General features: G+C 36.5%; 1 protein-coding gene and 1 long non-coding RNA gene across 2 annotated transcripts in view; one reads left to right on the top strand and one right to left on the bottom strand.

The window, feature by feature from the left end:
• Positions 1-16,814, top strand: part of LOC117315026 — a 69,975-nt gene extending 53,161 nt beyond the window's left edge. The window contains 17 exon segments of the mRNA XM_033869157.1: positions 22-142; positions 374-528; positions 1,013-1,126; positions 1,812-1,917; positions 1,920-1,945; positions 2,539-2,604; positions 3,879-3,944; positions 4,281-4,453; positions 4,943-5,040; positions 5,939-6,075; positions 6,879-6,934; positions 7,540-7,767; positions 8,361-8,474; positions 12,877-13,044; positions 14,106-14,246; positions 15,116-15,197; positions 15,546-16,814. Of these exon segments, the coding sequence (XP_033725048.1) occupies positions 22-142; positions 374-528; positions 1,013-1,126; positions 1,812-1,917; positions 1,920-1,945; positions 2,539-2,604; positions 3,879-3,944; positions 4,281-4,453; positions 4,943-5,040; positions 5,939-6,075; positions 6,879-6,934; positions 7,540-7,767; positions 8,361-8,474; positions 12,877-13,044; positions 14,106-14,246; positions 15,116-15,197; positions 15,546-15,698 (2,004 nt within the window). The 3' untranslated portion in view covers positions 15,699-16,814.
• On the bottom strand, positions 16,469-19,492 carry LOC117315030. Its single transcript, XR_004529667.1, has 2 exons — positions 17,264-19,492; positions 16,469-17,231 (listed from the first exon to the last, which is right to left on the bottom strand). It is a non-coding gene; the product is annotated as an uncharacterized LOC117315030 (long non-coding RNA).
• Between the last annotated feature and the right edge of the window lie 4,436 nt (positions 19,493-23,928).

Below are 23,928 nucleotides of genomic sequence, written 5' to 3' on the forward strand. Positions count from 1 at the left end.
ATTCTATTTACTTTTATATAGTACAGCGCCTGGGCTACACCAGAAAAGGTAAACCAAGCTAATTTTGCACTGGATGTTGGGGTATCAACATTAAACTTTTACGAAGACTTCTTTGGAATAAGGTTCCCTCTACCAAAGCAAGGTATGGATGAAATGATTACTGTACCAATTCACATGCCCATTACAGTTAGCATCGAATGATCTTTTAACAACAGTTGTTATTGTTCATCAATGTCTTAACGTATCATATCAATGTATATTTTTTTTCTTCGACGAGGAAAGTGCATGAAAATGTTTTAAAAATGAAATGTAGATTTATATCCTTGTGCTGAATCGTATCTTGTGACTTTAAGTTTTAGCTATTTGTTATTAGACATGATCGCCATCCCCGACTTTGCGGCCGGCGCCATGGAGAACTGGGGACTAATTACATACAGAGAGACAGCCATGCTGTATGAACCAGGGGTGTCGTCAGAGTCTAATAAACAACGTGTCACCACCGTCATCACGCACGAACTCGCTCACCAGGTAACGTATCGTCACGCACGAACTAGCTCACCAGGTAAGGTGTCCTCACGTACAAACTAGCTCACCACAGGGACGAATTCACTTGTCGATATCTCGAATCAACGCACGCTATAACCCTCCTAGGAAAACCAAAAGGATCAACTTCAGTTGAGCAACGACATTTATTTTTGATATTGTAATGTCAAAATAAAGCCAATGCGGGAAGAAGAAAATCCAACTTCTCCACTGTAGAATCCATGTTTAACATAATGATTATCTTTTTATTATTGGTTTACGGTTTGTTCTGTAAACTTTCTTTTCCTACTACCAACAAGGATTTTCAAATGTACAATACAATTGTATGTATATAATGTAGGATAAACACACATTTGATAAGTATGGATAACATTACGTGCATAGTCATGCGTCACAGTAATGACTGCTTTATAAAGACACCAAATCTTTCACCAATATTATCTTGACATCCGCCCATTGTTTAATTTAGTGGTTCGGAAATCTAGTGACCATGGACTGGTGGGACGATCTGTGGCTCAATGAAGGATTTGCGACGTTCGTAGAATATTTTGGAGCAGACCATAAGTTTCCGGACTGGAAATATGTAAGTTAGCATGCATACACTTGCTAATAGGATTCACATATTGACGTAGTGGCGTTCATTTTCCTTATGCTTTGGTAAATTTTTGAAAACATCTATACTTAAAACCAGTTTATGATAAAAGGGAGGATATAGCGTTCTGTACGTGTGCTCGTCCAACCTTTTTCAACGACCTCATTTTAAAACGAATTATAAATAAACTTCATACATTATTCAAGCATGCAAATAACTCGTTCGTGTTTCCAGGTGCCAGGGTCAAGGACACGGCCACTATTATTATTATTTTTTTATTAGATTTCATCTCTTAAGCGACTTCATTTAAGACCAATGTTTTGATATACTTTTATGAAACAATAAACGAGATTGTCGCAAAACGTTTTGCAGTATGTTTAAGAGGTTTAACTGCAGGGGATTTGTGTCGATTTGATGACTTTTGTGTATAAACAACGGAGTTATAATTAGCTTTGGTCATGTATAATTACTGAGTTCGGCATCGATTGACCGAAGACGACTGAATGTATTATCTTAATACTTTGTTTTTATTTTCAAGGATATTGGTGTATAAGATAGCTTTATATAGGATTATATAGATCTTATTATTATTGTAAAATGGCAGATTTGATCATAATTGAATGCCACTGTTTTTTTAGTTTTTGAAACCTGAAAGTGTATTTCAACTTCCTTACAGTTCGAAATATTTGTCGTCGATGAACTTCAAGACGCTTTTGATGACGACGCCCTTGTAACGTCACATCCGATGGTTGCCGCTGTATACAATCCTACTCAGATAAAGAAGTCTTTGATTCCATATCGTATTCAAAGGTATCTATGATATATACTCTTGTATATCTATAATATATTCGCATGCGATGTATAGGATTTTTTGTGGTGCAGTATGATGTTGTTTAAGAATCTATAAAAGAAAAACAAAAATTATTGTTAACTCAGTTATGACGTGTCCCGTGGGTAGTCAAAATGTGGATTGATGAATCAACTGGAAAAGAAAAAAATCGTAACCTGTTTGTCACGTTTTTATTCATTTGAATATATACATATATTTAACGTTCAGCTGAGATCCAGAATTTAAAATAATTGAAATTCAATATTTCTGTTGACCTATTTCGAGTTTCGAGTTGCTCGCCTTTTATAACGAATACATTTGATCCACAGCATCATTGACGAGTCTTAGAAAAAAGAGGCAGGTGTATGATACCGCTTAATTAAGCTTCTTCTTCTTCTTCTTCTTCAAAGCGATGCTCTTATGTGCATTCCAAAGAAAAGGGTCGAAGGCTTGGAGAAAAACGTTTCAAAAGTCATAATCATTTCATGAAATTATCAAAACGGGCTCACCACGAAGACGATATTTATTCTATTTATAAGGCATCAAAGTTATGCTACAGTGTTGTGTGTTGCAGGGAGCCAGTATAATTCGCATGATGAAATTCTTTGTCGGGGACGACACCTTCCAGTTGGGAATCCAAGTAAGAATCCATTTAATTGCACTTAAAAATCTTTCTTTGCGAAATATGAGTAATCATGATCCTTTAAAAAACAAAAATAGGCTGTTGTATGTTTTTTATATCAAAAGTTATTTATGCATGCTCCACATAAAACTAAAACCAATGATTGAATTGAAAAGGCCATCTTATACAAGATGACAATTTATTAAAGAAACATGAAAAATATTATCATCAGAAATATTTTGAAAAGCTCATCATAAGATGGCTAATTCCGCATCATTATTAGAACAAAATACAAATTGTATGACAATTTACATCCTTAGGTGGGTATTCGACAGAATTACGCCACACAGCAAACAAGCATTGTTTTGCTGCCCCACCAAGCATATAATTCATGCTATCACCAACCCCTCAAATGTTTAGACTTCTCATTTTTTCCCCCCAAAGATAACCCAAAAGAAATTCTCTGGTGTTTCGTCTCCGTATAAACAATAAATATTTGGCATTTCTGTTTTTCATTCTTTGCTTTGAATAAGATACATTGCTACAGCCTGGATGACATTTTATGCAATGTGTGACAATAAGTGGATATGACGTAGGCGGTGTAGCATGTTAAATGGAAGTAATTAATATCAGTCGGACGCCTTTCTAAATCACATGCTGAAGTCAAGATTTTAAATACGTGTAAGAGATAATAATTTCGTACAATATGTATTGATTGATTGATTGAAAAAAAATCACATGCCACAAAGCAATTATAACAAATATAAAAACAGTAAAATAACACTCCTTTCCACAACGCAAACGAGACAGTTGATGAATACAAATACTTCGTGTATCACTTATTTCCTTGATCTCGAAACAAGGAGGTTTAATTACAATGGGATGATGACATTGAGAGGCCTTTATCTCTGAGAAATGTTTTGCTTTTAAAGACCTCATCCTGCAAGTTTTCCTGACGCGACAACATGGTTTAGCAAAAAGGAAAATAAATTGTTAACCATTTCGAAATGTTAAGATAAATGATGTACATATTTTTTATATGTTAACCAATTGGAAAATATATTTCCTCGTTTCCACAGAGGGCTATGGGGTGTTTAGAAATGGAGAGAAAATAACTCGAATGCAGAATGCAAACTATTTCCAGATGTATACCATAGCTGGAGATTCTTTAGTAACATATCACATATACATTTCAAAACGTCCTTAATGTGTAATGCAGTGATCAATGATATTCTTGGAAAAGCAGTTCTAATAAAAGAGACAGCCTCTTCATGTCACTTTGTTTGTTACAGAGGTACCTTAACAGTAAAATATATCAAAATGCTGCACACGACGATCTATGGAAGGCAATGACAGATGTAAGTAGTCTTCCTGCTCACAAAACTACCTATTTGAACGGTCATCTGATACGAAAGAGTAATGAGGTAGATGATATGTGTGATTAAAGAAAACAAGCATTATACAAAAACATCAATGCTAATGACACTTTTATTTATGAGTTGAGTAATGGATAGTCCAATGAATCTTACGGGGATCAAAGATTTCTTGAATCTGTAATCTCAAAACTTTAGTGCATATTTTAGTTAACATAAAAGCAAGCATAATTTTCATTATATTTTTTACTTAATATATATTATTTAATATAGAACATTATATAATACTATGATATTTTGTTTTTAATTTACCTGATACAGGTTTCTCCGCAAGGGTTAAAGGTTAAGGACATCATGGACACGTGGACGCTTCAGATGAACTACCCAGTAGTAACGATGAGACGAGAATCAAACACTGTCATATCTGTATCACAGAAACGCTTCCTTGCTAACGCCAATGCCACCGATCCAATGAGATTTGTCTCACCTTTCAAGTACGGATATTTTTATGGAGTCATGTTAGCAAATTACTCCTTAAATTTTTTTTTTACATTCATTATTTAGTGCAGAAAACGGATAACTGTTTTATTTCTGAAATGATGTTCACGGCAGTTACAAATTCACTGTTACTGCCGTGCATTATTTCTATATTTACCAATTCATATTTGAATGCAATCCCAAACTACTGTATATGATGCATTTCTACTATAAATATGTTGCTCGTTTTAAACCCAGATCTGCATGATGAATATATTTAGACTAATAACGTCTGTCTCTTACAACCCATCAGAGAATACTTTCACTGAAACGAAATGGTAATCATTAATTCTAAGTCTATGAAACTAGTGTACATACGGGGAAAATGGTGTACACGTCTTCATCAACAACACGAGGCATTAAAATGTGTCCCGATACTTGATACTATAGGAATATAATTTATAACAATACTAAATCGAAGATGCAATATTGTTTCTAACTTGTAGGTACCAGTGGAAGATACCCGTGACGCTGACACATCAGTCCCGTCCAAACTTTGACGTGTCCAGTAAAGATGTTCTTTGGATTAATGACGCACACAGTCGTAAGTAGATTACCGTGTGTGTTCCATACTGTAGAACATTCCACTGCTTGTAAAAACTCTAAATCGCATTTTTAATTAAAAGATAAAATGTTTGTAAAATGCTCCATATACTCCTCCTCTTTAGTGGAAAATAAAACAAAAACTAGCATGTGAAATATTAAACATAAAATCTCAATATGTGGATACATAAAAACTTTACGTATTTCAATTATCATTTTTGTTTGAACAATTGAATTGAATATCAGGTTTATGCCTGTTTAAATTAATAACCACAACATTGTTTTATTAACACTAGTAAGAAATGGAAAATGAAAGTGTATTTTTAAAAAGTATATACTGTAAATGCGTGTCAAACATTGTTAAGATACGTAGTAATATTATTGTATTGTATTCTTGTTATTTATATGGGTTGATTTGTTATTCATTTTCTATGTTTTGATTTTTTATTGTATCTGTTGTATTCATCTTTCGATATTCCTATTGTTTATTTACTATTTTTATTGTATTTTTATTGAATTGATTGCATTGTATTTTTATTGTATTATTACAATATGAGTAGCAAAAATACAATGTAAATGTCAAATATACAATATGAATAACATTAATATATAATTATCTGAATATTGCAAATACAATAATAATACCTAGATATACAACAAAAAATAACAATAAGATTTATTTTCTATACCTATCTTTAGTTAAATTGAAAATATTCAATATTTGACTGAAATATTCTCTCATTATAATAATTTACATTCGATCTTATTAATTTATTAAATGTAATTATGTATTTACTATGCATTTCTGATTAATTTATTAAATGTAATTATGTATTTACTATGCATTTCTTATTAATTTATTATTTCTGATATCACACTTAATGTATTTCTTCCTTCAGAAATACGTTTAAACGGCTCCGAGATCAAAGATGGTGAATGGTTCCTGGCAAATATACAACAGTTCGGTTACTACAGAGTAAACTACGATCAGTCCAACTGGAATGCACTTATCACCCAGTTAAAAACTAACCATACGGTCAGTTTGTTTGTAATAGATTGAACATAATGTGAACGTGTTTTTCGTGGTGATACAAATCTAACTATTTTCATTTTAAAAATTCCGCTAAATTATAATTGCTCTGAATTTGTTTATGTACACTGTTTTTTTATATTTCACATGCCTAATGATGAGGTCAATTCATAATGGTGCTATTCTGTTTAAATAAGGTCGTTTACAGTATTCTAGAGTAATTTTAAATGTTCTAATTTATTATTCAAACTTCACATCAGACATGCCGGTAGTTACTACTATGGTGTCGGACTATTTGTTTGTCCACCTGTTCATGTCTTTGTTTTTTTAATATTCCCATCAGAAAAGGATGCCTAATGATGAGGTCAATTCATAATGGTGCTATTCTGTTTAAATAAGGTCGTTTACAGTATTCTAGAGTAATTTTAAATGTTCTAATTTATTATTCAAACTTCACATCAGACATGCCGGTAGTTACTACTATGGTGTCGGACTATTTGTTTGTCCACCTGTTCATGTCTTTGTTTTTTTAATATTCCCATCAGAAAAGGTAGGACGCATATTAACCCCCCCCCCCCCCCCCCCCAATCTCTCTCTATGCTTTACCTTAATAAGCATATTAGCAATATATTGGTTTATCGCAAGCGCAAATAATTTAAATAAAAGGCGCAAAAATAAGATTACTGTATTTATTCTAGAGAGATAATTCTAATGTGATGTTTTGGAATGTCAATTGTTGTTGTTTTGTTGATATCATACGTTATGTCCCATTTTGAAAAGTTATTTGGTAAATGTTTTACCTTTTGAAGGTCATCCATACGATCAATAGAGGGCAAATAATAAACGACGCTTGGAGTTTAGCAAAGTAAGTAAGCTGAAAATGCCTAAACATCTCATTATCAGAACCATGCAGTTTTCCTTCCTACAGTATACACATTTTACAATTTTCCTAGGGACTATAAATTTTCATCAGGACAGAATAAAAACGCCAAATGGATAGTCTGAAAATGAAATAATTACAAGCCGTTTTTATATTTTTCAACAAAATACATTGCTTTAAAGTATTGGTAAACCAGTAAAATTTTAAATCATAGTGAAAAAACGTTTCTAGTAGTTTCTTTTTAAGAATAAGAATGTGTATCACACTTTGTTGTAAACATCACAACATGATAATCAAACATAATTTCCTTATCTTTTTATCAAATAGTTGATTCTTGCTTGTAGCAAGCATTTTCATTGGCTTACAATTTATGTTATCTGTCCGTAACGTTAAATGACGTGGCCATTTGTAATGCCGCTATTGATTGGTTGATTTAGCGGCAAAGGAACTTATAACAAAAAAGAGTCTATCAATAATTTTTACTATAACCATATCTTATAAATCAAATTAATATAAAATGCGCTGTACTTTAAGTATGTTAGCGAAAATATTGAATTAAGTGTTAGTTAATATCTCCAAATGCCACACAGGGCATCAGAACTGGACTTCTTGACGGCTCTCCAAACCATTGAATACTTGGATAAGGAAGATGAGTACGCTCCCTGGCGGGCTGCGTCAACTCAGTTCACCTACGTCTCCAGGATGCTTATGATGTCAAGCGTTTACGGAAAGTATTCAAACGTTATGAGGACATTAGTTACTAAGCCATTTAACACCGTAGGCATGAACTCTTCTGATGCCGAGGGACATACGAGGAAGTAAGTACTATATAATTTACATAGATAATATTATATTTGATAAATATGATAGATAATAAATATGACATATAATAAAATATGATATACTCCTTAACCAGTTTATGATTCAGTTACGAGGAAGCAAGTCATTCATGTAGTAAATAAACTCTATAATATAATATAATTATGTATACATGAATAGTATCTCCATACTGCCTTTACATTCTATGTTGCATTATTTACATATATTTACAGTTTAACATGGTTATCTATGTAACATAGTATTGACATATGATTTATATGTCTGGTAATTTGACGTATCCGAGTAGATCACGAAATAAATCAATGAAAAATTAACAAATGATTGAATATTTACCCATAAAACAACCGTATTTACACTGTAACTGGCTAATGTGCTGCATGTAAAAGAAACAAATAAACAAACAAATTGAAGCCATTAAAATATTACAGCGCAATTGTGAGTCTTATGATAGCTGAATTGTTCGATTTTGTAGTAACATAATCATTGTATGCACATATTTTATTAAAAATAACAATGTTATTGAAATTCTGCTGTATTTCTCCACTCATCTTTTAAATATTTCTTTAAACAGAATGCTCCGTATCCTCCTAACCAATTTAGCCTGCACCTACAACGTCGAGTCATGTGTGTCTAACGCTAAAGTTCTGTTTGAAACATGGATGGACGACAGTCAACATGTTAACACGTAAGTTTTTACAAATGGATAACTAACGTAAATTATCCGGCTTGTCCAACTATCCAATCTCGTCGAACTATCCAGCCTCGTCCAACTATTTAGTCTCGTCCAACTATCAAGTCTCGTCCAACTATCCAGCCTCGTCCAACTATTTAGTCTCGTCCAACTATCAAGTCTCGTCCAACTATCCAGCCTCGTCCAACTATCCAGTCTCGTCGAACTATCCAGCCTGGTCCATCTATCCAGCCTCATCCAACTATCCAGTCTCGTCGAACTATCCAGCCTGGTCCAACTCTTTAGCCTCTTTCAACTATTTAGCCTCGCCCAACTATCCAGTCTCGTCCAACTATCCAGCCTCGTCCATCTATCCAGTCTCGTCCAACTATCCAGCCTCGTCCAACTATCAAGTCTCGTTCAACTATCCAGCCTCGTTCAACTATCCAGCCTCGTCCATCTATCCAGTCTCGTTCAACTCTCCAGCCTCGTCCAACTATCCAGCCTTGTCCATCTATCCAGCCTCGTCCAACTCTCCAGCCTTGTCCAAATCTTTAGCCTCTTCCAACTATCAGTCTCGTCCAACTATCCAGCCTCGTCCAACTATCCAGTCTCGTCCAACTATCCAGCCTCGTCCATCTATCCAGTCTCGTCCAACTTTCCAGCCTCGTCCAACTATCGAACCTCGCCCAACTATCCAGTCTCGTCCAACTATCCAGCCTCGCCCAACTATCCAGTCTCGTCCATCTATCCAGCCTCGTCCAACTATCCAACCTCGCCCAACTATCCAGTCTCGTCCAACTATCCAGCCTCGCCCAACTATCCAGTCTCGTTCAAATAGCCAGCCTCGTCCATCTATCCAGCCTCGTCCAACTATCCAGTCTCGTCCAACTATCCAGCCTCGTCCATCTATCCAGCCTCGTCCAACTATCAAGTCTCGTTCAACTATCCAGCCTCGTCCAACTATCCAGCCTCGTCCAACTATCCAGCCTCGTCCAACTATCCAGCCTCGTTCAACTATCCAGTCTCGCCCAACTATCCAGTCTCGTCCAACTATCCAGCCTCGCCCAACTCTCCAGCGTCGTCCATCTATCCAGCCTCGTCCAACTATCCAGTCTCGTCCAACTATCCAGCCTCGTTCAACTATCAAGTCTCGTTCAACTATCCAGCCTCGTTCAACTATCCAGCCTCGTCCAACTATCCAGCCTCGTTCAACTATCCAGTCTCGTCCAACTATCCAGCCTCGTCCAACTATTTAGTCTCGTCCAACTATCAAGCGTCGTCCAACTATCCAGCCTCGTCCATCTATCCAGCCTCGTCCAACTATCCAGTCTCGTCCAACTATTTAGTCTTGTCCAACTATCAAGCGTCGTCCAACTATCCAGTCTCGTCCAACTATCCAGCCTCGTCCAACTATCCAGCCTCGTCCAACTATTTAGTCTCGTCCAACTATCAAGCGTCGTCCAACTATCCAGCCTCGTCCAACTATCCAGCCTCGTCCAACTATCCAGTCTCGTCCAACTATCCAGTCTCGTCCAACTATCCAGCCTCGTCCTCCCCAACTACTTCACTATCAGCCTCGTTCCAACTATCCATACGCTCGTCCAACTATCCACGCTCGTCCATATATCCAGCCTCGTCCAACTATCCAGTCTCGTCCAACTATCCAGTCTCGTCCATCTATCCAGCCTCGTCCAACTATCCAGTCTCGTCCACTATCCAGTCTCGTCCACTATCCAGTCTCGTCCACTATCCAGCCTCGTCCAACTATCCAGCCTCGTCCAACTATCCAGTCTCGTCCACTATCCAGCCTCGTCCAACTATCCAGTCTCGTCCAACTATCCAGTCTCGTCCATCTATCCAGCCTCGTCCAACTATCCAGTCTCGTCCAACTATTTAGCCTCTTCCAACTATCCAGCCTCGTCCAACTATCCAGCCTCGTCCATCTATCCAGTCTCGTCCAACTATCCAGCCTCGTCCAACTATCCAGTTTCGTCCAACTATCCAGCCTCGTCCATCTATCCAGTCTCGTCCAACTATTTAGCCTCGTCCAACTATCCAGCCTCGTCCAACTATCCAGCCTCGTCCATCTATCCAGTCTCGTCAAACTATCCAGCCTCGTCCATCTATCCAGTCTCGTCCAACTATTTAGCCTCGTCCAACTATCCAGTCTCGTCAAACTATCCAGCCTCGTCCATCTATCCAGTCTCGTCCAACTATCCAGCCTCGTCCATCTATCCAGTCTCGTCAAACTATCCAGCCTCGTCCATCTATCCAGCTTCGTCCAACTATCCAGTCTCGTCCATCTATCCAGTCTCGTCCAACTATCCAGCCTCGTCCATCTATCCAGCCTCGTCCAACTATCCAGTCTCGTCCAACTATCCAGTCTCGTCCAACTATCCAGTCTCGTCCAACTATCCAGTCTCGTCCATCTATCCAGCCTCGTCCAACTATCCAGTCTCGTCCAACTATCCAGTCTCGTCCATCTATCCAGCCTCGTTCATCTATCCAGCCTCGTCCAACTATCCAGTCTCGTCCAACTATCCAGTCTCGTCCAACTATCCAGCCTCGCCCAACTATCAAGTCTCGTTCAAATATCCAGCCTCGTTCAACTATTTAGCCTCGCCCAACTATCCAGTCTCGTCCACTATCCAGTCTCGTCCAACTATCCAGCCTCGTCCAACTATCCAGTCTCGTCCAACTATCCAGCCTCGTCCATCTATCCAGCCTCGTCCAACTATCCAGTCTCGCCCAACTATCCAGTCTCGTCCAACTATCCAGCCTCGCCCAACTATCCAGTCTCGTCCACTATCCAGCCTCGTCCATCTATCCAGTCTCGTCCAACTATCCAGCCTCGCCCAACTATCCAGTCTCGTCCACTATCCAGCCTCGTCCAACTATCCAGTCTCGCCCAACTATCCAGTCTCGTCCATCTATCCAGCCTCGTCCATCTATCCAGCCCGTCCAACTATCCAGCCTCGCCCAACTATCCAGTCTCGTCCACTATCCAGCCTCGTCCAACTATCCAGCCTCGTCCATCTATCCAGCCTTGTCCAACTATCCAGCTTCGTCCAACTATCCAGCCTCGTCCAACTATCCAGCTTCGTCCATCTATCCAGCCTCGTCCATCTATCAAGTCTCGTTCAACTATCCAGTCTCGCCCAACTATCCAGTCTCGTCCAACTATCCAGTCTCGCCCAACTATCCAGTCTCGTCCAACTATCCAGCCTCTTCCAACTATCCAGTCTCGTCCAACTATCCAGCCTCGTCCATCTATCAAGTCTCGTTCAACTATCCAGTCTCGCCCAACTATCCAGTCTCGTCCAACTATCCAGTCTCGCCCAACTATCCAGTCTCGTCCAACTCTTTAGCCTCTTCCAACTATCCAGACTCGTCCAACTATCCAGTCTCGTCCAACTATCCAGCCTCGTCCATCTATCCAGCCTCGTCCATCTATCCAGCCTCGCCCAACTATCCAGTCTCGTCCAACTATCCAGTCTCGTCCAACTATCCAGCCTCGTCCATCTATCCAGCCTCGCCCAACTATCCAGTCTCGTCCAACTATCCAGTCTCGCCCAACTATCCAGTCTCGTCCAACTCTTTAGCCTCTTCCAACTATCCAGACTCGTCCAACTATCCAGTCTCGTCCAACTATCCAGCCTCGTCCATCTATCCAGCCTCGCCCAACTATCCAGTCTCGTCCAACTATCCAGTCTCATCCAACTATCCAGCCTCGTTCAACTATTTAGCCTCTTCCAACTATCCAGCCTCGTCCATCTATCCAGTCTCGTCCAACTATCCAGTCTCGTCCAACTATCCAGTCTCGTCCATCTATCCAGTCTCGTCCAACTATCCAGTCTCGTCCAACTATCCAGTCTCGTTCATCTATCCAGTCTCGTCCAACTATCCAGCCTCGTCCAACTATCCAGTCTCGTCCATCTATCCAGCTTCGTCCAACTATCCAGCCTCGTCCATCTATCCAGCTTCGTCCAACTATCCAGCCTCGTCCAACTATCCAGTCTCGTCCAATTATCCAGTCTCGTCCAACTATCCAGCCTCGTTCAACTATTTAGCCTCGTTCATCTATCCAGACTCGTCAATCGAGTCACTTATCCTGTTATCATTTTTCGCTTGAATTTCACTTGAATTTTTTTTACGCAGCCATTTTAAATGAACTTTTCCATGCAATCTAAACACTTTCTGCTCTTACTTGGTAGCTGTTGTCAAATGAGTGTGTTATTGAATACTGCAATATATATTGCAGTAATGTATATTGCAGAAGTTGAATAAAAAACAACAAACAAACAAACAAAAAACCAATTTATTCTACCTTCACTTCATTTGCCCCTATATGCTGAGTAATTCAACACTAGCTTTCATGACTAATATTTGCTTTTAATTTTCATGTGACATACAGGATCGACCCTGACATCAAACAGGCGGTGTATTGTACGGCTATTTCAGAGGGCGGAGCAGATGAATGGGATTTCCTCTATAGCCAATACAAGACAAGCAACAACGCCGCCGAGAAGAAACGAATCCTCTACTCCCTGTCGTGCACAAAACAATCCTGGATACTGAGCAAGTGAGTAATTTACCTTCATTATTGCAACAATTAATTAAAAAAAATGCTATACTGCAGCACATAATATCGTTAACAAGGATGAATTATCATTGTCTATTCTGCCATAGGGATATACGTGAAACCGAATGAATACCATGCTCTCTAAATAAGAACCGGAATAATGACCGCATCAAGCTGGTCTAACAGCTTTTCCAAACATTAAGGCATTGTCACGTTTTGATTCATTTACATAGTGACATGTTTCAGAATATACATGTGTACTTAAAGTTCTTTAGAAATACAATATAATACAATATCCAAAATTATGAAATTTAACGAAATCATGGGTATTTGGTAGATGTACTTAAAGTTTTTAAGAAATACAAAATAATACAATATTCAAAATTATGAAATTTAACGAAATCATGGGTATTTGGTAGATGTACTTAAAGTTCTTTAGAAATACAATATAATACATTATACAAAATTATGAAATTTATTCAAATTTTGGGTATATGGTAGATATACTTAAAGTTCTCTGGCAATATAATATAATACAATATTCAAAATTATGAAATTTAACGAAATCATGGGTATTTGGTAGATGTACTTAAAGTTCTTTAGAAATACAATATAATACAATATACAAAATTATGAAATTTATTCAAATTTTGGGTATATGGTAGATATACTTAAGTTCTCTGGCAATATAATATAATACAATATTCAAAATTATGAAATTTAACGAAATCATGGGTATTTGGTAGATGTACATAGAGTTCTTTAGAAATACAATATAATACCATATTCAAAATTATGAAATTTACTGAAATTATGGGTTTTCGGTTCCTCCCCACACAGTTTTGACATTTCCATTTTGCTGTATTGACTAAAGTCGCCTATTATAACCATTTAGGCCCTTAGTATTACTGACGATTCTTGTATGTTGCAGCTTAATCCATTATGGCTCTACTGTATCTAACTCTCAAGTTGTTTTGAATGGTTCTTATATCTGTTGTGTCTTTTGATCAATCTTGAGGACGCTGATGATACATTAAATATTACTTACATTTTCTGTTAAGGTACCTGTCCCTCAGCTTGGACCCTAAAGAAATACGAAGACAGGATATAGTATATGTGATATCCTATGTAGCTGAACAATCCGCCGGACGAGACATTGCATGGAACTTTGTTAGTGATAAATGGGACTACCTAATTCAAGAGTGAGTATCGAGTGAGACAGAACCCAGAACTAAAGGTTTATCAGTTTGATTACTAAGATAGCGAATCATGAAATCGTGATATCGCTAACCGAACTGGTATCGAGTGGGACAGAACCCAGAACTAAAAGTCTAGCAGTTTGATTACAGAGATAGCGAATCGTGAAATCGTGATATCGCTAACCGAACTGGTATCGAGTGGGAAAGAACTCAGAACTAAAGGTTTAGCAGTTTGATTACAGAGATAGCGAATCATAAAATCGTCAGATGATATAGCTAGCCGAATGAGTTACTTTCATGTAGAGTTAGGGGGAAGCTGTGTATAAAAAGAACATAGATTTCATCTAGGTTGGCTACTATGAGTCCTATAGGGATGATATTTCTGCACGATGGAGTGCTGTACAATGCATTATTCAGCATACACTCAATCTTCTGTTTGATTCATACCCAAAAGCAATGTTTAATTGCATATCTTCAATTCAATATCAATCGTTATTAAACTATATTCATAACAATCAAACTGAATCAAGTGCACATATCATTTTTGAAACAGGAAATAGTCATTTTAGGTAGTTATTTGTTTAGTGGACGTGTGCATTATTTTGTATTGTTCAATCCTGTTAATCAGTCTTTCATATGTAATACAGCCGAACCTCGTTATCTCGAAGTGAATGAGTGACCATGTTACCCTGAGTGTTCCAGGAAGCCGTGTATGTTTTACAAACATATTTTACCGTCGTGACTGAAAAAAAGTTTAATTCGAGTTAAGCAGGATCTTCGAGTTACCAGAGCTCGAGATAATGAAATTTTACTCTATCAAAAATGTATGTCAATCAAATAGATCACAACTTATTAAATACTTCTTGTTTTAGATTTGGCCAGGCACAGTTTTCTTTTGCTGGTATCATCAAGGCGACATCTGTAACATTTAACACAGAATTCAACATGGACCAGGTATGTTGTTCAAATCATTTTAGGGCATGTTTTCTGTGAATTTGATTAATTTATCAAACATTTTAAACGTGATGGTCTTATTCTATTTTATGAATTTAATATCGATTGTAAAAGTTACATTGAATTGTCAAATTTTAGATAAATGAAGAAAAACCATTGTCAGTGCGAATTATATGCGAATCAAATATATCAAATATATATAAATTCTTTTATTTAAGATTAGAATTTATTTCATTTTATAACATAATTATAACACATTGATGTGTTTTTAAAGTTTTATAAAATTAAAGATTTTATAAAATTAGACATAAAAAAGTAACCTAATAAATATTTGTCTATCTATAACAGCTACTACAGTTCCGAAGAAATCATCCGGATCTGAGCTCTGGTAGACAGGCATTTACACAAGCTCTCGAGAGCACAGAGACGAATATACGATGGATGAAAGAGAACCTGGGCGTTATCAGTGATTGGTTGGACAATAGGATGAAAACCAGATAAAAGTGTCACGTGTTAATTCTAGATGATATATTATTCGATAGCGACACCTAATATGATAAGGAATAACATTATACTATATAAGTTGATGTATATAGAGAAGTCCGATGAGGGATTAAAGTGAGTGTTAGGAACAATTGTTTATTGCTGTACAAACTTTCCAGCCACCCGTCATCGCTATATCTATATGATTGATAATGGCTTTATGGCGTCTGATAATTAATGTTGATTAATATTGATATAGAAGTGAAATATATATGAATACCTCATTTTTATATCACTTATTATTTTTTTTTTTTACCTTAATGTACTTTTAATTTGATGCCCCGGTAATGTCAATTACATATTTCAGAAAGCTCTTGAAATAATAGACGAAATAAATTAGGTAAATCAATGCAAATAAAATGCTTTACTGTCAAACGTTAAAAGTTCATTAAACGGACTAAAACATTATCCATTATTTTTCATTTTAAGTAAACGTTGTCTGGATTAATTGACATTACCTGTGCTGTTATCGACAATCATCACGTGATTCGTGTAACTTTTACCTCAGATGTTAACTGTTGAGGAAATACATGGATCACTTTATCTGGTTAATGGTTGTGTGCGTGCGTGTATATGACATAAATCACGTGATCAAGTATTCAATGAAAATATTAACGTTATGCTTCCAGAATAAATTTCTCATATCATTTAGATCATCAATATACTTATTTTCATGTGATTTTCATGTGATTTTCATGTGATTTTCATTGTGTATATGTTTTTTTTTAAAAAGAGGCCGAAAATTAGATATTCTTATAATGACAAATTGGTAGAATGCTCTAAATCGTCCTCGGTCGATATTTTTTTCATGTTGATAAAACATCTATCGACCTAAAAAAAAGGGCTATAATTACATGATGAAATATTTTAACCAGATTCACACTTTGATGCTGATCATGATTTAACATGATACCGGATTATTAGTACAATGTGTCCCCATGTAATATGGTAATAGATTCAGGAAATATGTATATATTATGTGAGGACAACTCATTAAATCAAGATTATGCACTGACATGTCATTACAATAAAATGTAAATATTATAATTAAAATACTTCATAAGAATATACAAATTTAATGTGCTTTGTTATTTATTTTGAGCACGATGCCAGTGTTAATTAAACTAATGAACCTGCTGCAACTATCTCAAAAAACAGCCAGCAAATTGAATCTTCAATGTCCAGTGCTTAATATATGTGTCTATATTTTCTTTAAAATTTATTGTGATCATATTGTCATTCATTATCAGAAACCCCACATGGATATAAGTCGCTTTTGACATTAGAATTGCGTATCCTTCAAAGCGATAAAGAATGTAGATTGTCTCTTGACCTTATTAATCAAATTGGTTCCTATTAATGTCTACTTGACGAATGGATTATTATTATATGGACAAGTTTGCCTTGTTAACCGTATAATGTGACAAGGCCTGCTGTCATGTCGTTGTGTCTACGTATGGCATTTCAGTGTGATGACACTATAAAATGGACCTATTTGGTCCCGATGACACTATAAAATGGACCTATTTGGTCATATCACCAATGCCGACGTATTTACATAGCCGTTATTGCTCCCAGGAGGTAAAATCGGCTTGCACTGCAAGTAGAACCTGGTTAATCTGTGATATACACGTGGATGGCGATATCATTTGTTTCCAAATTTTTAATCTGGAGGATCCGCAGTCCATTCACTCATTGTTAAGGAAACTACAGAATCTAGAGCGCATCAATTTTAATCACAGGGGCTTGACACGTTTTGTGATACAGAAAATAAATTAACCCCATGGTTTGATCCTTAAAACACTTCTTACTGGCAAGGGTCGGACCCCTCAATTACTTATTATTGTCAATAATAAATAATCTAGGGGTAGACAATCTTATATTTTGATTTCGGCCATAGGAACGTGTCAAGCTCCTGTGGTCTTAACGAAATATTGTAACCTAAATTAACATAAAATGCCACACATCATGTTATTGTCAAATAGCAATATTCTTCTAATATAAAGAGAAACAAAATCGCTATGTTATATATTTGTTTATTAGTAATTTGCAATACTTTATTTAGCAAATGTACAATATGGTACTCTAAATGAGAATTAATGTCTCTCAAACATATTTTAATTAGGTACAGATCAGACTGACTTATAACGAAATACAAAAATGAAAGAGGTATATTAACATTATTATGACAGAGGGAATCAAATGTAGCAAGACAATCGATTGAGTAAAAACAACAATAACACAAGGCGGTACACAAGTAACTTAGAATAACATTAAGACCATGTATTTCTGAAGGGTGAGCGTCGTTTGTTTCACTGATCTTGTACAATAGCACCATATGTTACTGGAAAGCGTCTTTCTCTTCATGGATCTTATATAATCCTTATAAAATAGGAACATGTGTACCTGAAGAGTGAGCGTATTTAGCTTTATAGATCGAGTTGAGTAGGACACTGGGTTCCTGAGAAGTAAGCGTTACTTGCTTTATTAATATTTCATATGTAGGACCCTGTGTTCATAAGGAGCATGCGTCTTTTGTTTCATTAGTGATGTTAGCACATAAATCTTGAGAAAATCCAACCATCTCAACTTAGGGTTTGCTGTTACGTTCCAAATGATAAAAAGTACTTTAAGTGTTATCAGAGACATAGAACATAATCAGATTGTATAGAAGGACATTGTCCAGTTGATCAAAAGGTGATGACCTTAATTACATGATTAGATTAGTGATAATCTAATTACTCATTTCCCTCAAAACTCGTGTCGGTAAATTAGTACAAATGGCAGGCAGGAAGGAACTGAAGAGTGCTATAGAGTTTTTGTAAAATTAAGGTAAACACTACCAGATATATGTCTATCAGGATTTTTATTTTTTGAGAAATTCCAATTAGCCTAATCGCCTTTTAAACAACTTGGCAATTTTTTATGCTACCCTGTGGAACACGTCTACAACATTAACATGCTTCAATTCCTTAAGAGGTAATTGTCAAGACTTTGATGGCTATTGGTTCGGTTCAGAATATGGACCTGTGTTTCATGTACTTTAGAACAAAATTCAAATATATATATAAAAAATGTTTAAAAAAAAAGATTATTTATTTGGCTAATACAATTACCCTGTCATATTTCAACATTTGTTCACATCCTAGGTTTAGTACCAAGTCCTAGATTATCGTGTAGTTTTATATTAAAGATTCTATATATTCAGTATCGGTTATCAAATTCATTTTCATGGAGATTTCCACTTACTATAATCTCTACACACTACACTTAAGCTGAATATGTTACTACAAGCCAATAACCGTAATGTTAGTCTATGATTGCACCAAAATACCCGTGTACGTTATAACAGTAACCTTGACCTCAACGTTAACAAAAATTCTGTATATTTTATAATATTCGCGGGGGATTTATTTTCGCTATGTTTGCGGTAAAAATAACAACCCAGGTAATAAATGTTATTAGTCTATGACCACACCAAAAGAAAAAGACATAATTTCAACTGACAATAAATTCTGTATTATTTGATGATATTCGCGGAGGAGGGGGGAGGGGGGGAGGGGGGGGGGGTAATTTTAAAAGTACATGATTACAGAATATTGATTAATGAACTGTTTACTCATAACGTCTACAAAGCATGGTTGCGTGAACCTTAATTCGGTCCGCGAATAAGGTCCGATTGAAACAACCTCAGAATAATTGCCCCGGAAAATGTAACAACTGTACATATACATTATTACAGTATGCATATGCTGGTTCTAACAAATCAACAACTCTACGTGATAATAAACGATAATTGATATTAATGATAGTAACAGGAATCATCGATTGAATACGCAAATATGCAAGTAACTATAAATATATAAACAATTTTAATTGTGACATTGTTTATGACGTAATACCAATAATATATGAATTCATACTTTAAATAATATAGGATGTTGTAGGTATATTGTGCAACTACAGCAAGAGAAACAAAACCAGCCAGCTATAGTACAACCACGGTCAATACAACAAACCCAGTCAGCTATAGTACAACCACAGTCAATATAACAAAACCAGTCAGCTATAGTACAACCACAGTCAATACAACAAAACCAGCCAGCTATAGTACAACCACAGTCAATACAACAAAGCCAGTCAGCTATAGTACAACCACAGTCAATACAACAAAACCAGCCAGCTATAGTACAACCACAGTCAATACAACAAACCAGCCAGCTATAGTACAACCTCAGTCAATACAACAAAGCCAGTCAGCTATAGTACAACCACAGTCAATACAACAAAACCAGCCAGTTATAGTACAACCACAGTCAATACAACAAAGCCAGTCAGCTATAGTACAACCACAGTCAATACAACAAACCCAGCTATAGGACAACCACAGTCAATACAACAAAACCAGCCAGCTATAGTACAACCACAGTCAATACAACAAAACCAGTCAGCTTTAGTCCAACCACAGTCAATACAACAAAGTCAGCCAGCTTTAGTCCAACCACAGTCAATACAACAAACCCAGCCTGCTATAGTGTAACCAGTCAATACAACAAACCCAGCCAGTTATAGTACAACCACAGTCAATACAACAAAACCAGCCAGTTATAGTCCAACCTCAGTCAATATAAAAAACCCAGCCTGCTATAGTACAACCACAGTCAATACCACAAACCCAGCCAACTATAGTACAACCACTGTCAATACAACAAAACCAGCCTGCTATAGTACAACCACAGTCAATACAACAAAACCAGCAAGCTATAGTACAACCACAGTCAATACAACAAAACCAGTCAGCTATAGTACAACCACAGTCAATACAACAAAACCAGCCAGCTATAAGTACAACCTCAGTCAATACAACAAACCAGCCAGTTATAGTACAACCACAGTCAATACAACAAACCAGGCCAGCTATAGTACAACCACAGTCAATACAACAAACCCAGCCAGCTATAGTACAACCACAGTCAATACAACAAAACCAGGCCAGCTATAGTACAACCAGTCAATACAACAAAACCAGCCAGTTATAGTACAACCACAGTCAATACAACAAACCCAGTCAGCTATAGTACAACCACAGTCAATACAACAAACCTAGCCACCTATAGTACAACCATTATCAATACAACAAACCAGCCTGCTATAGTACAACCACAGTCAATACAACAAACCAGCCAGCTATAGTACAACCAGTCAATACAACAAACCAGTCAGCTATAGTACAACCACAGTCAATACAACAAACCCAGCCAGTTATAGTACAACCACAGCCAATACAACAAACCAGCTAGCTATAGTACAACCACAGTCAATACAACAAACCCAGCCAGCTATAGTACAACCAGTCAATACAACAAAACCAGCCAGTTATAGTACAACCACAGTCAATACAACAAAACCAGCCAGTTATAGTACAACCACAGTCAACACAACAAACCCAGCCAGCTATAGTCCAACCACAGTCAATACAACAAAACCAGCCAGCTATAGTACAACCAGTCAATACAACAAACCCAGCCAGCTATAGTACAACCAGTCAATACAACAAACCCAGCCAGTTATAGTACAACCAGTCAATACAACAAACCCAGCCAGCTATAGTCCAACCAGTCAATACAACAAACCCAGCCAGTTATAGTACAACCACAGTCAATACAACAAAACCAGCCAGTTATAGTACAACCACAGTCAATACAACAAAACCAGTCAGCTATAGTACAACCACAGTCAATACAACAAAACCAGTCAGATATAGTGCTACAGGCAGCTTATACTACAACAACAACAAAACCAGCCAGCTATATTACAGTTGCGGCCAAAATAACAAACCATACAATAAAACCAGTAAGCTTTATTTCAACAGTCAGCTTATACTACAACAACAAAGGCAGCAGCGACGACCACAGGCGCTTGCATAGAAAATGTTATTTTCATTTTTTTTTGACAGTGGTATGTGTAATCTGTTAACAGATTACACATACCACTGTCATATCAAAAAAAAATGAAAGTCATATTTTCTATGCAAGCACTTAACAGATTACACATACCACTGTCATATCAAAAAAAAATTGAAAGTCATATTTTCTATGCAAGCGCCTGTGGCGACGACAAGCAGGACAGCAGCAACAAAATCCTCATATGTTGGAAGACCCTCAGATATATTTCTGAGAAATAAAAATATTATTAGCAACAGCGATGACAATAAGACTCTTAAATATGTTTTAAATCTAATGATCATTCTTAAACATTTTTCTAATCTTGTTATTATTCTTAAATATTTTTCTGAACTAATCACTATTCTCAAATAGTTTCTGAACTTGATATTTAATATATTTACAAAATTCAACAATGACGATAACAACTGCATGGTAACGTGTGGGAAGACTGATAGAGATAGAACGCACTATGGTTCAAATTTACGTTTCCTTGATGTTCTATTCTGGTGTCATGGAAACCACATTTCTAGATCAGGCATCTATGGTAAACTAATTACAGACATACAGAAAAATTTTCCGGAACTTGGAGTTGAATCTGCTTAAACGTTAAAAACTGTAATCCGTACAAGTACATTATATATAACTGTTGGTATCGCCGGTTTATTGTATACAATACAAAATATACTACGTTAGTGGAATGAAAAATAATCCGAGCGCGGCCATGTTTTATCAAAGCCACCAGAGTCTATATAAAATATATAAAAAGGTTTTTGCCAATCCTGCTTAACGTTCAGCATAATAATACAGGATGTTAAACAACAATAAACAAAGCAAAACCGCAGAGACTACAAAACCGCAGAGTCTAAAACTAGAAACTACTAACGTCCGGAATGGGGACCCTGGCTGTTACCTCTGATTGTTTTATTGTGTCGCCTTCGATGGATGTCGGAAAGGCGGTACTTAGGAGTTGCCATGGCGACGGTGGCGACAACGATATTAAAGTTTTGAAAGGAAAATATGTTGCTCGTCTACTGATCACTTCTTGGAACAAAACTGCAAAACGGTTCTATAGCATACATGTTAGCGAATGATGATGATACCTAACACTGCTAGACCCAATCCATTACCAGGGGATAGGTTTGGACAAGGAGATAGGTTTGGACCAGGGATAGGTTTGGACCAGGGATAGGTTTGGACCAGGGATAGGTTTGGCCCTTGGAGCCTTTCGAACAACACCTTAGAAAAACTTGCATTATAGTTTGCAGCTCAATTAAATCAAACCCTAAAATTCCTGCTTTTGACCCAAAGTATTCAACCCAAAATACCAAAATTACTGTCAACAATTGGTATCCAAATTTAAAATGTCCTTCATAACATCAAAAAGACCAACATAGCTGAAATTATCATATCTGATGTTCCCCCATGGAACATACAAAAACTAATTTTAATTTCCCCTTTGAGAGAGGTACACAAACGGGCATATGGTGGTTAAAAAGGCAAAGGCAAGATCTAAGATGTTTGCTGGATTCTTTGTCTTATTACAAAAATAATGTTTCTTAAAATAAAATATTCACTATGAAAATAAACACTGAAAAAATTACTAAAAAAAGAAATTTCAACAATGATATAATAGCAATTATGTATATGTATTATAATCCGTGAACAGTTGTCAGGTTTGGTATATTATACACTATCGTTTTCATTTCAAAATATTTTATCACATCAAATGGTTTGACGGAATGGTCTGGTGTGAACTGGGCAACATGCTATACCTGTATAACCCGTTGACCACCATAGTAATGATATCGGTTTATGAACCCTTTTAATATTTCCAGTTTAGAAGGAAACATGTATGTATTTTGTGTTCATATGCTTCAAAAGAAAATTTAACAGATCAGATGATTTTGGAACATATGCCGCTTCAAATGTGAAGTGGTCAGATTAGATGAAGAAAATTGAACATATGACACTTCAAAAAGAAGTGAACAGATTATAGGATAAAACTGACCCGACTGAGGACACAATCGTTTACTTTGGCACACAACTAAATGACTAGTAATGTTACGAAGGTAAAATTAAAGGAAGCACGTGGATTTGTTCATCTTATGGTGTAATTAAGATTTTCATATACCAAACAAATATCAACATAACCTCAAAATATAGTGTTAACTGTAACCAACATATATTGTACCGGTGAACATAAGAATAAGCCAGTGTTCAAGGAAATTCAAAAACATTTGTGG

The sequence above is a fragment of the Pecten maximus genome, chromosome 17, assembly GCF_902652985.1.
Source record: "Pecten maximus chromosome 17, xPecMax1.1, whole genome shotgun sequence".
NCBI lineage: Eukaryota > Metazoa > Mollusca > Bivalvia > Pectinida > Pectinidae > Pecten > Pecten maximus.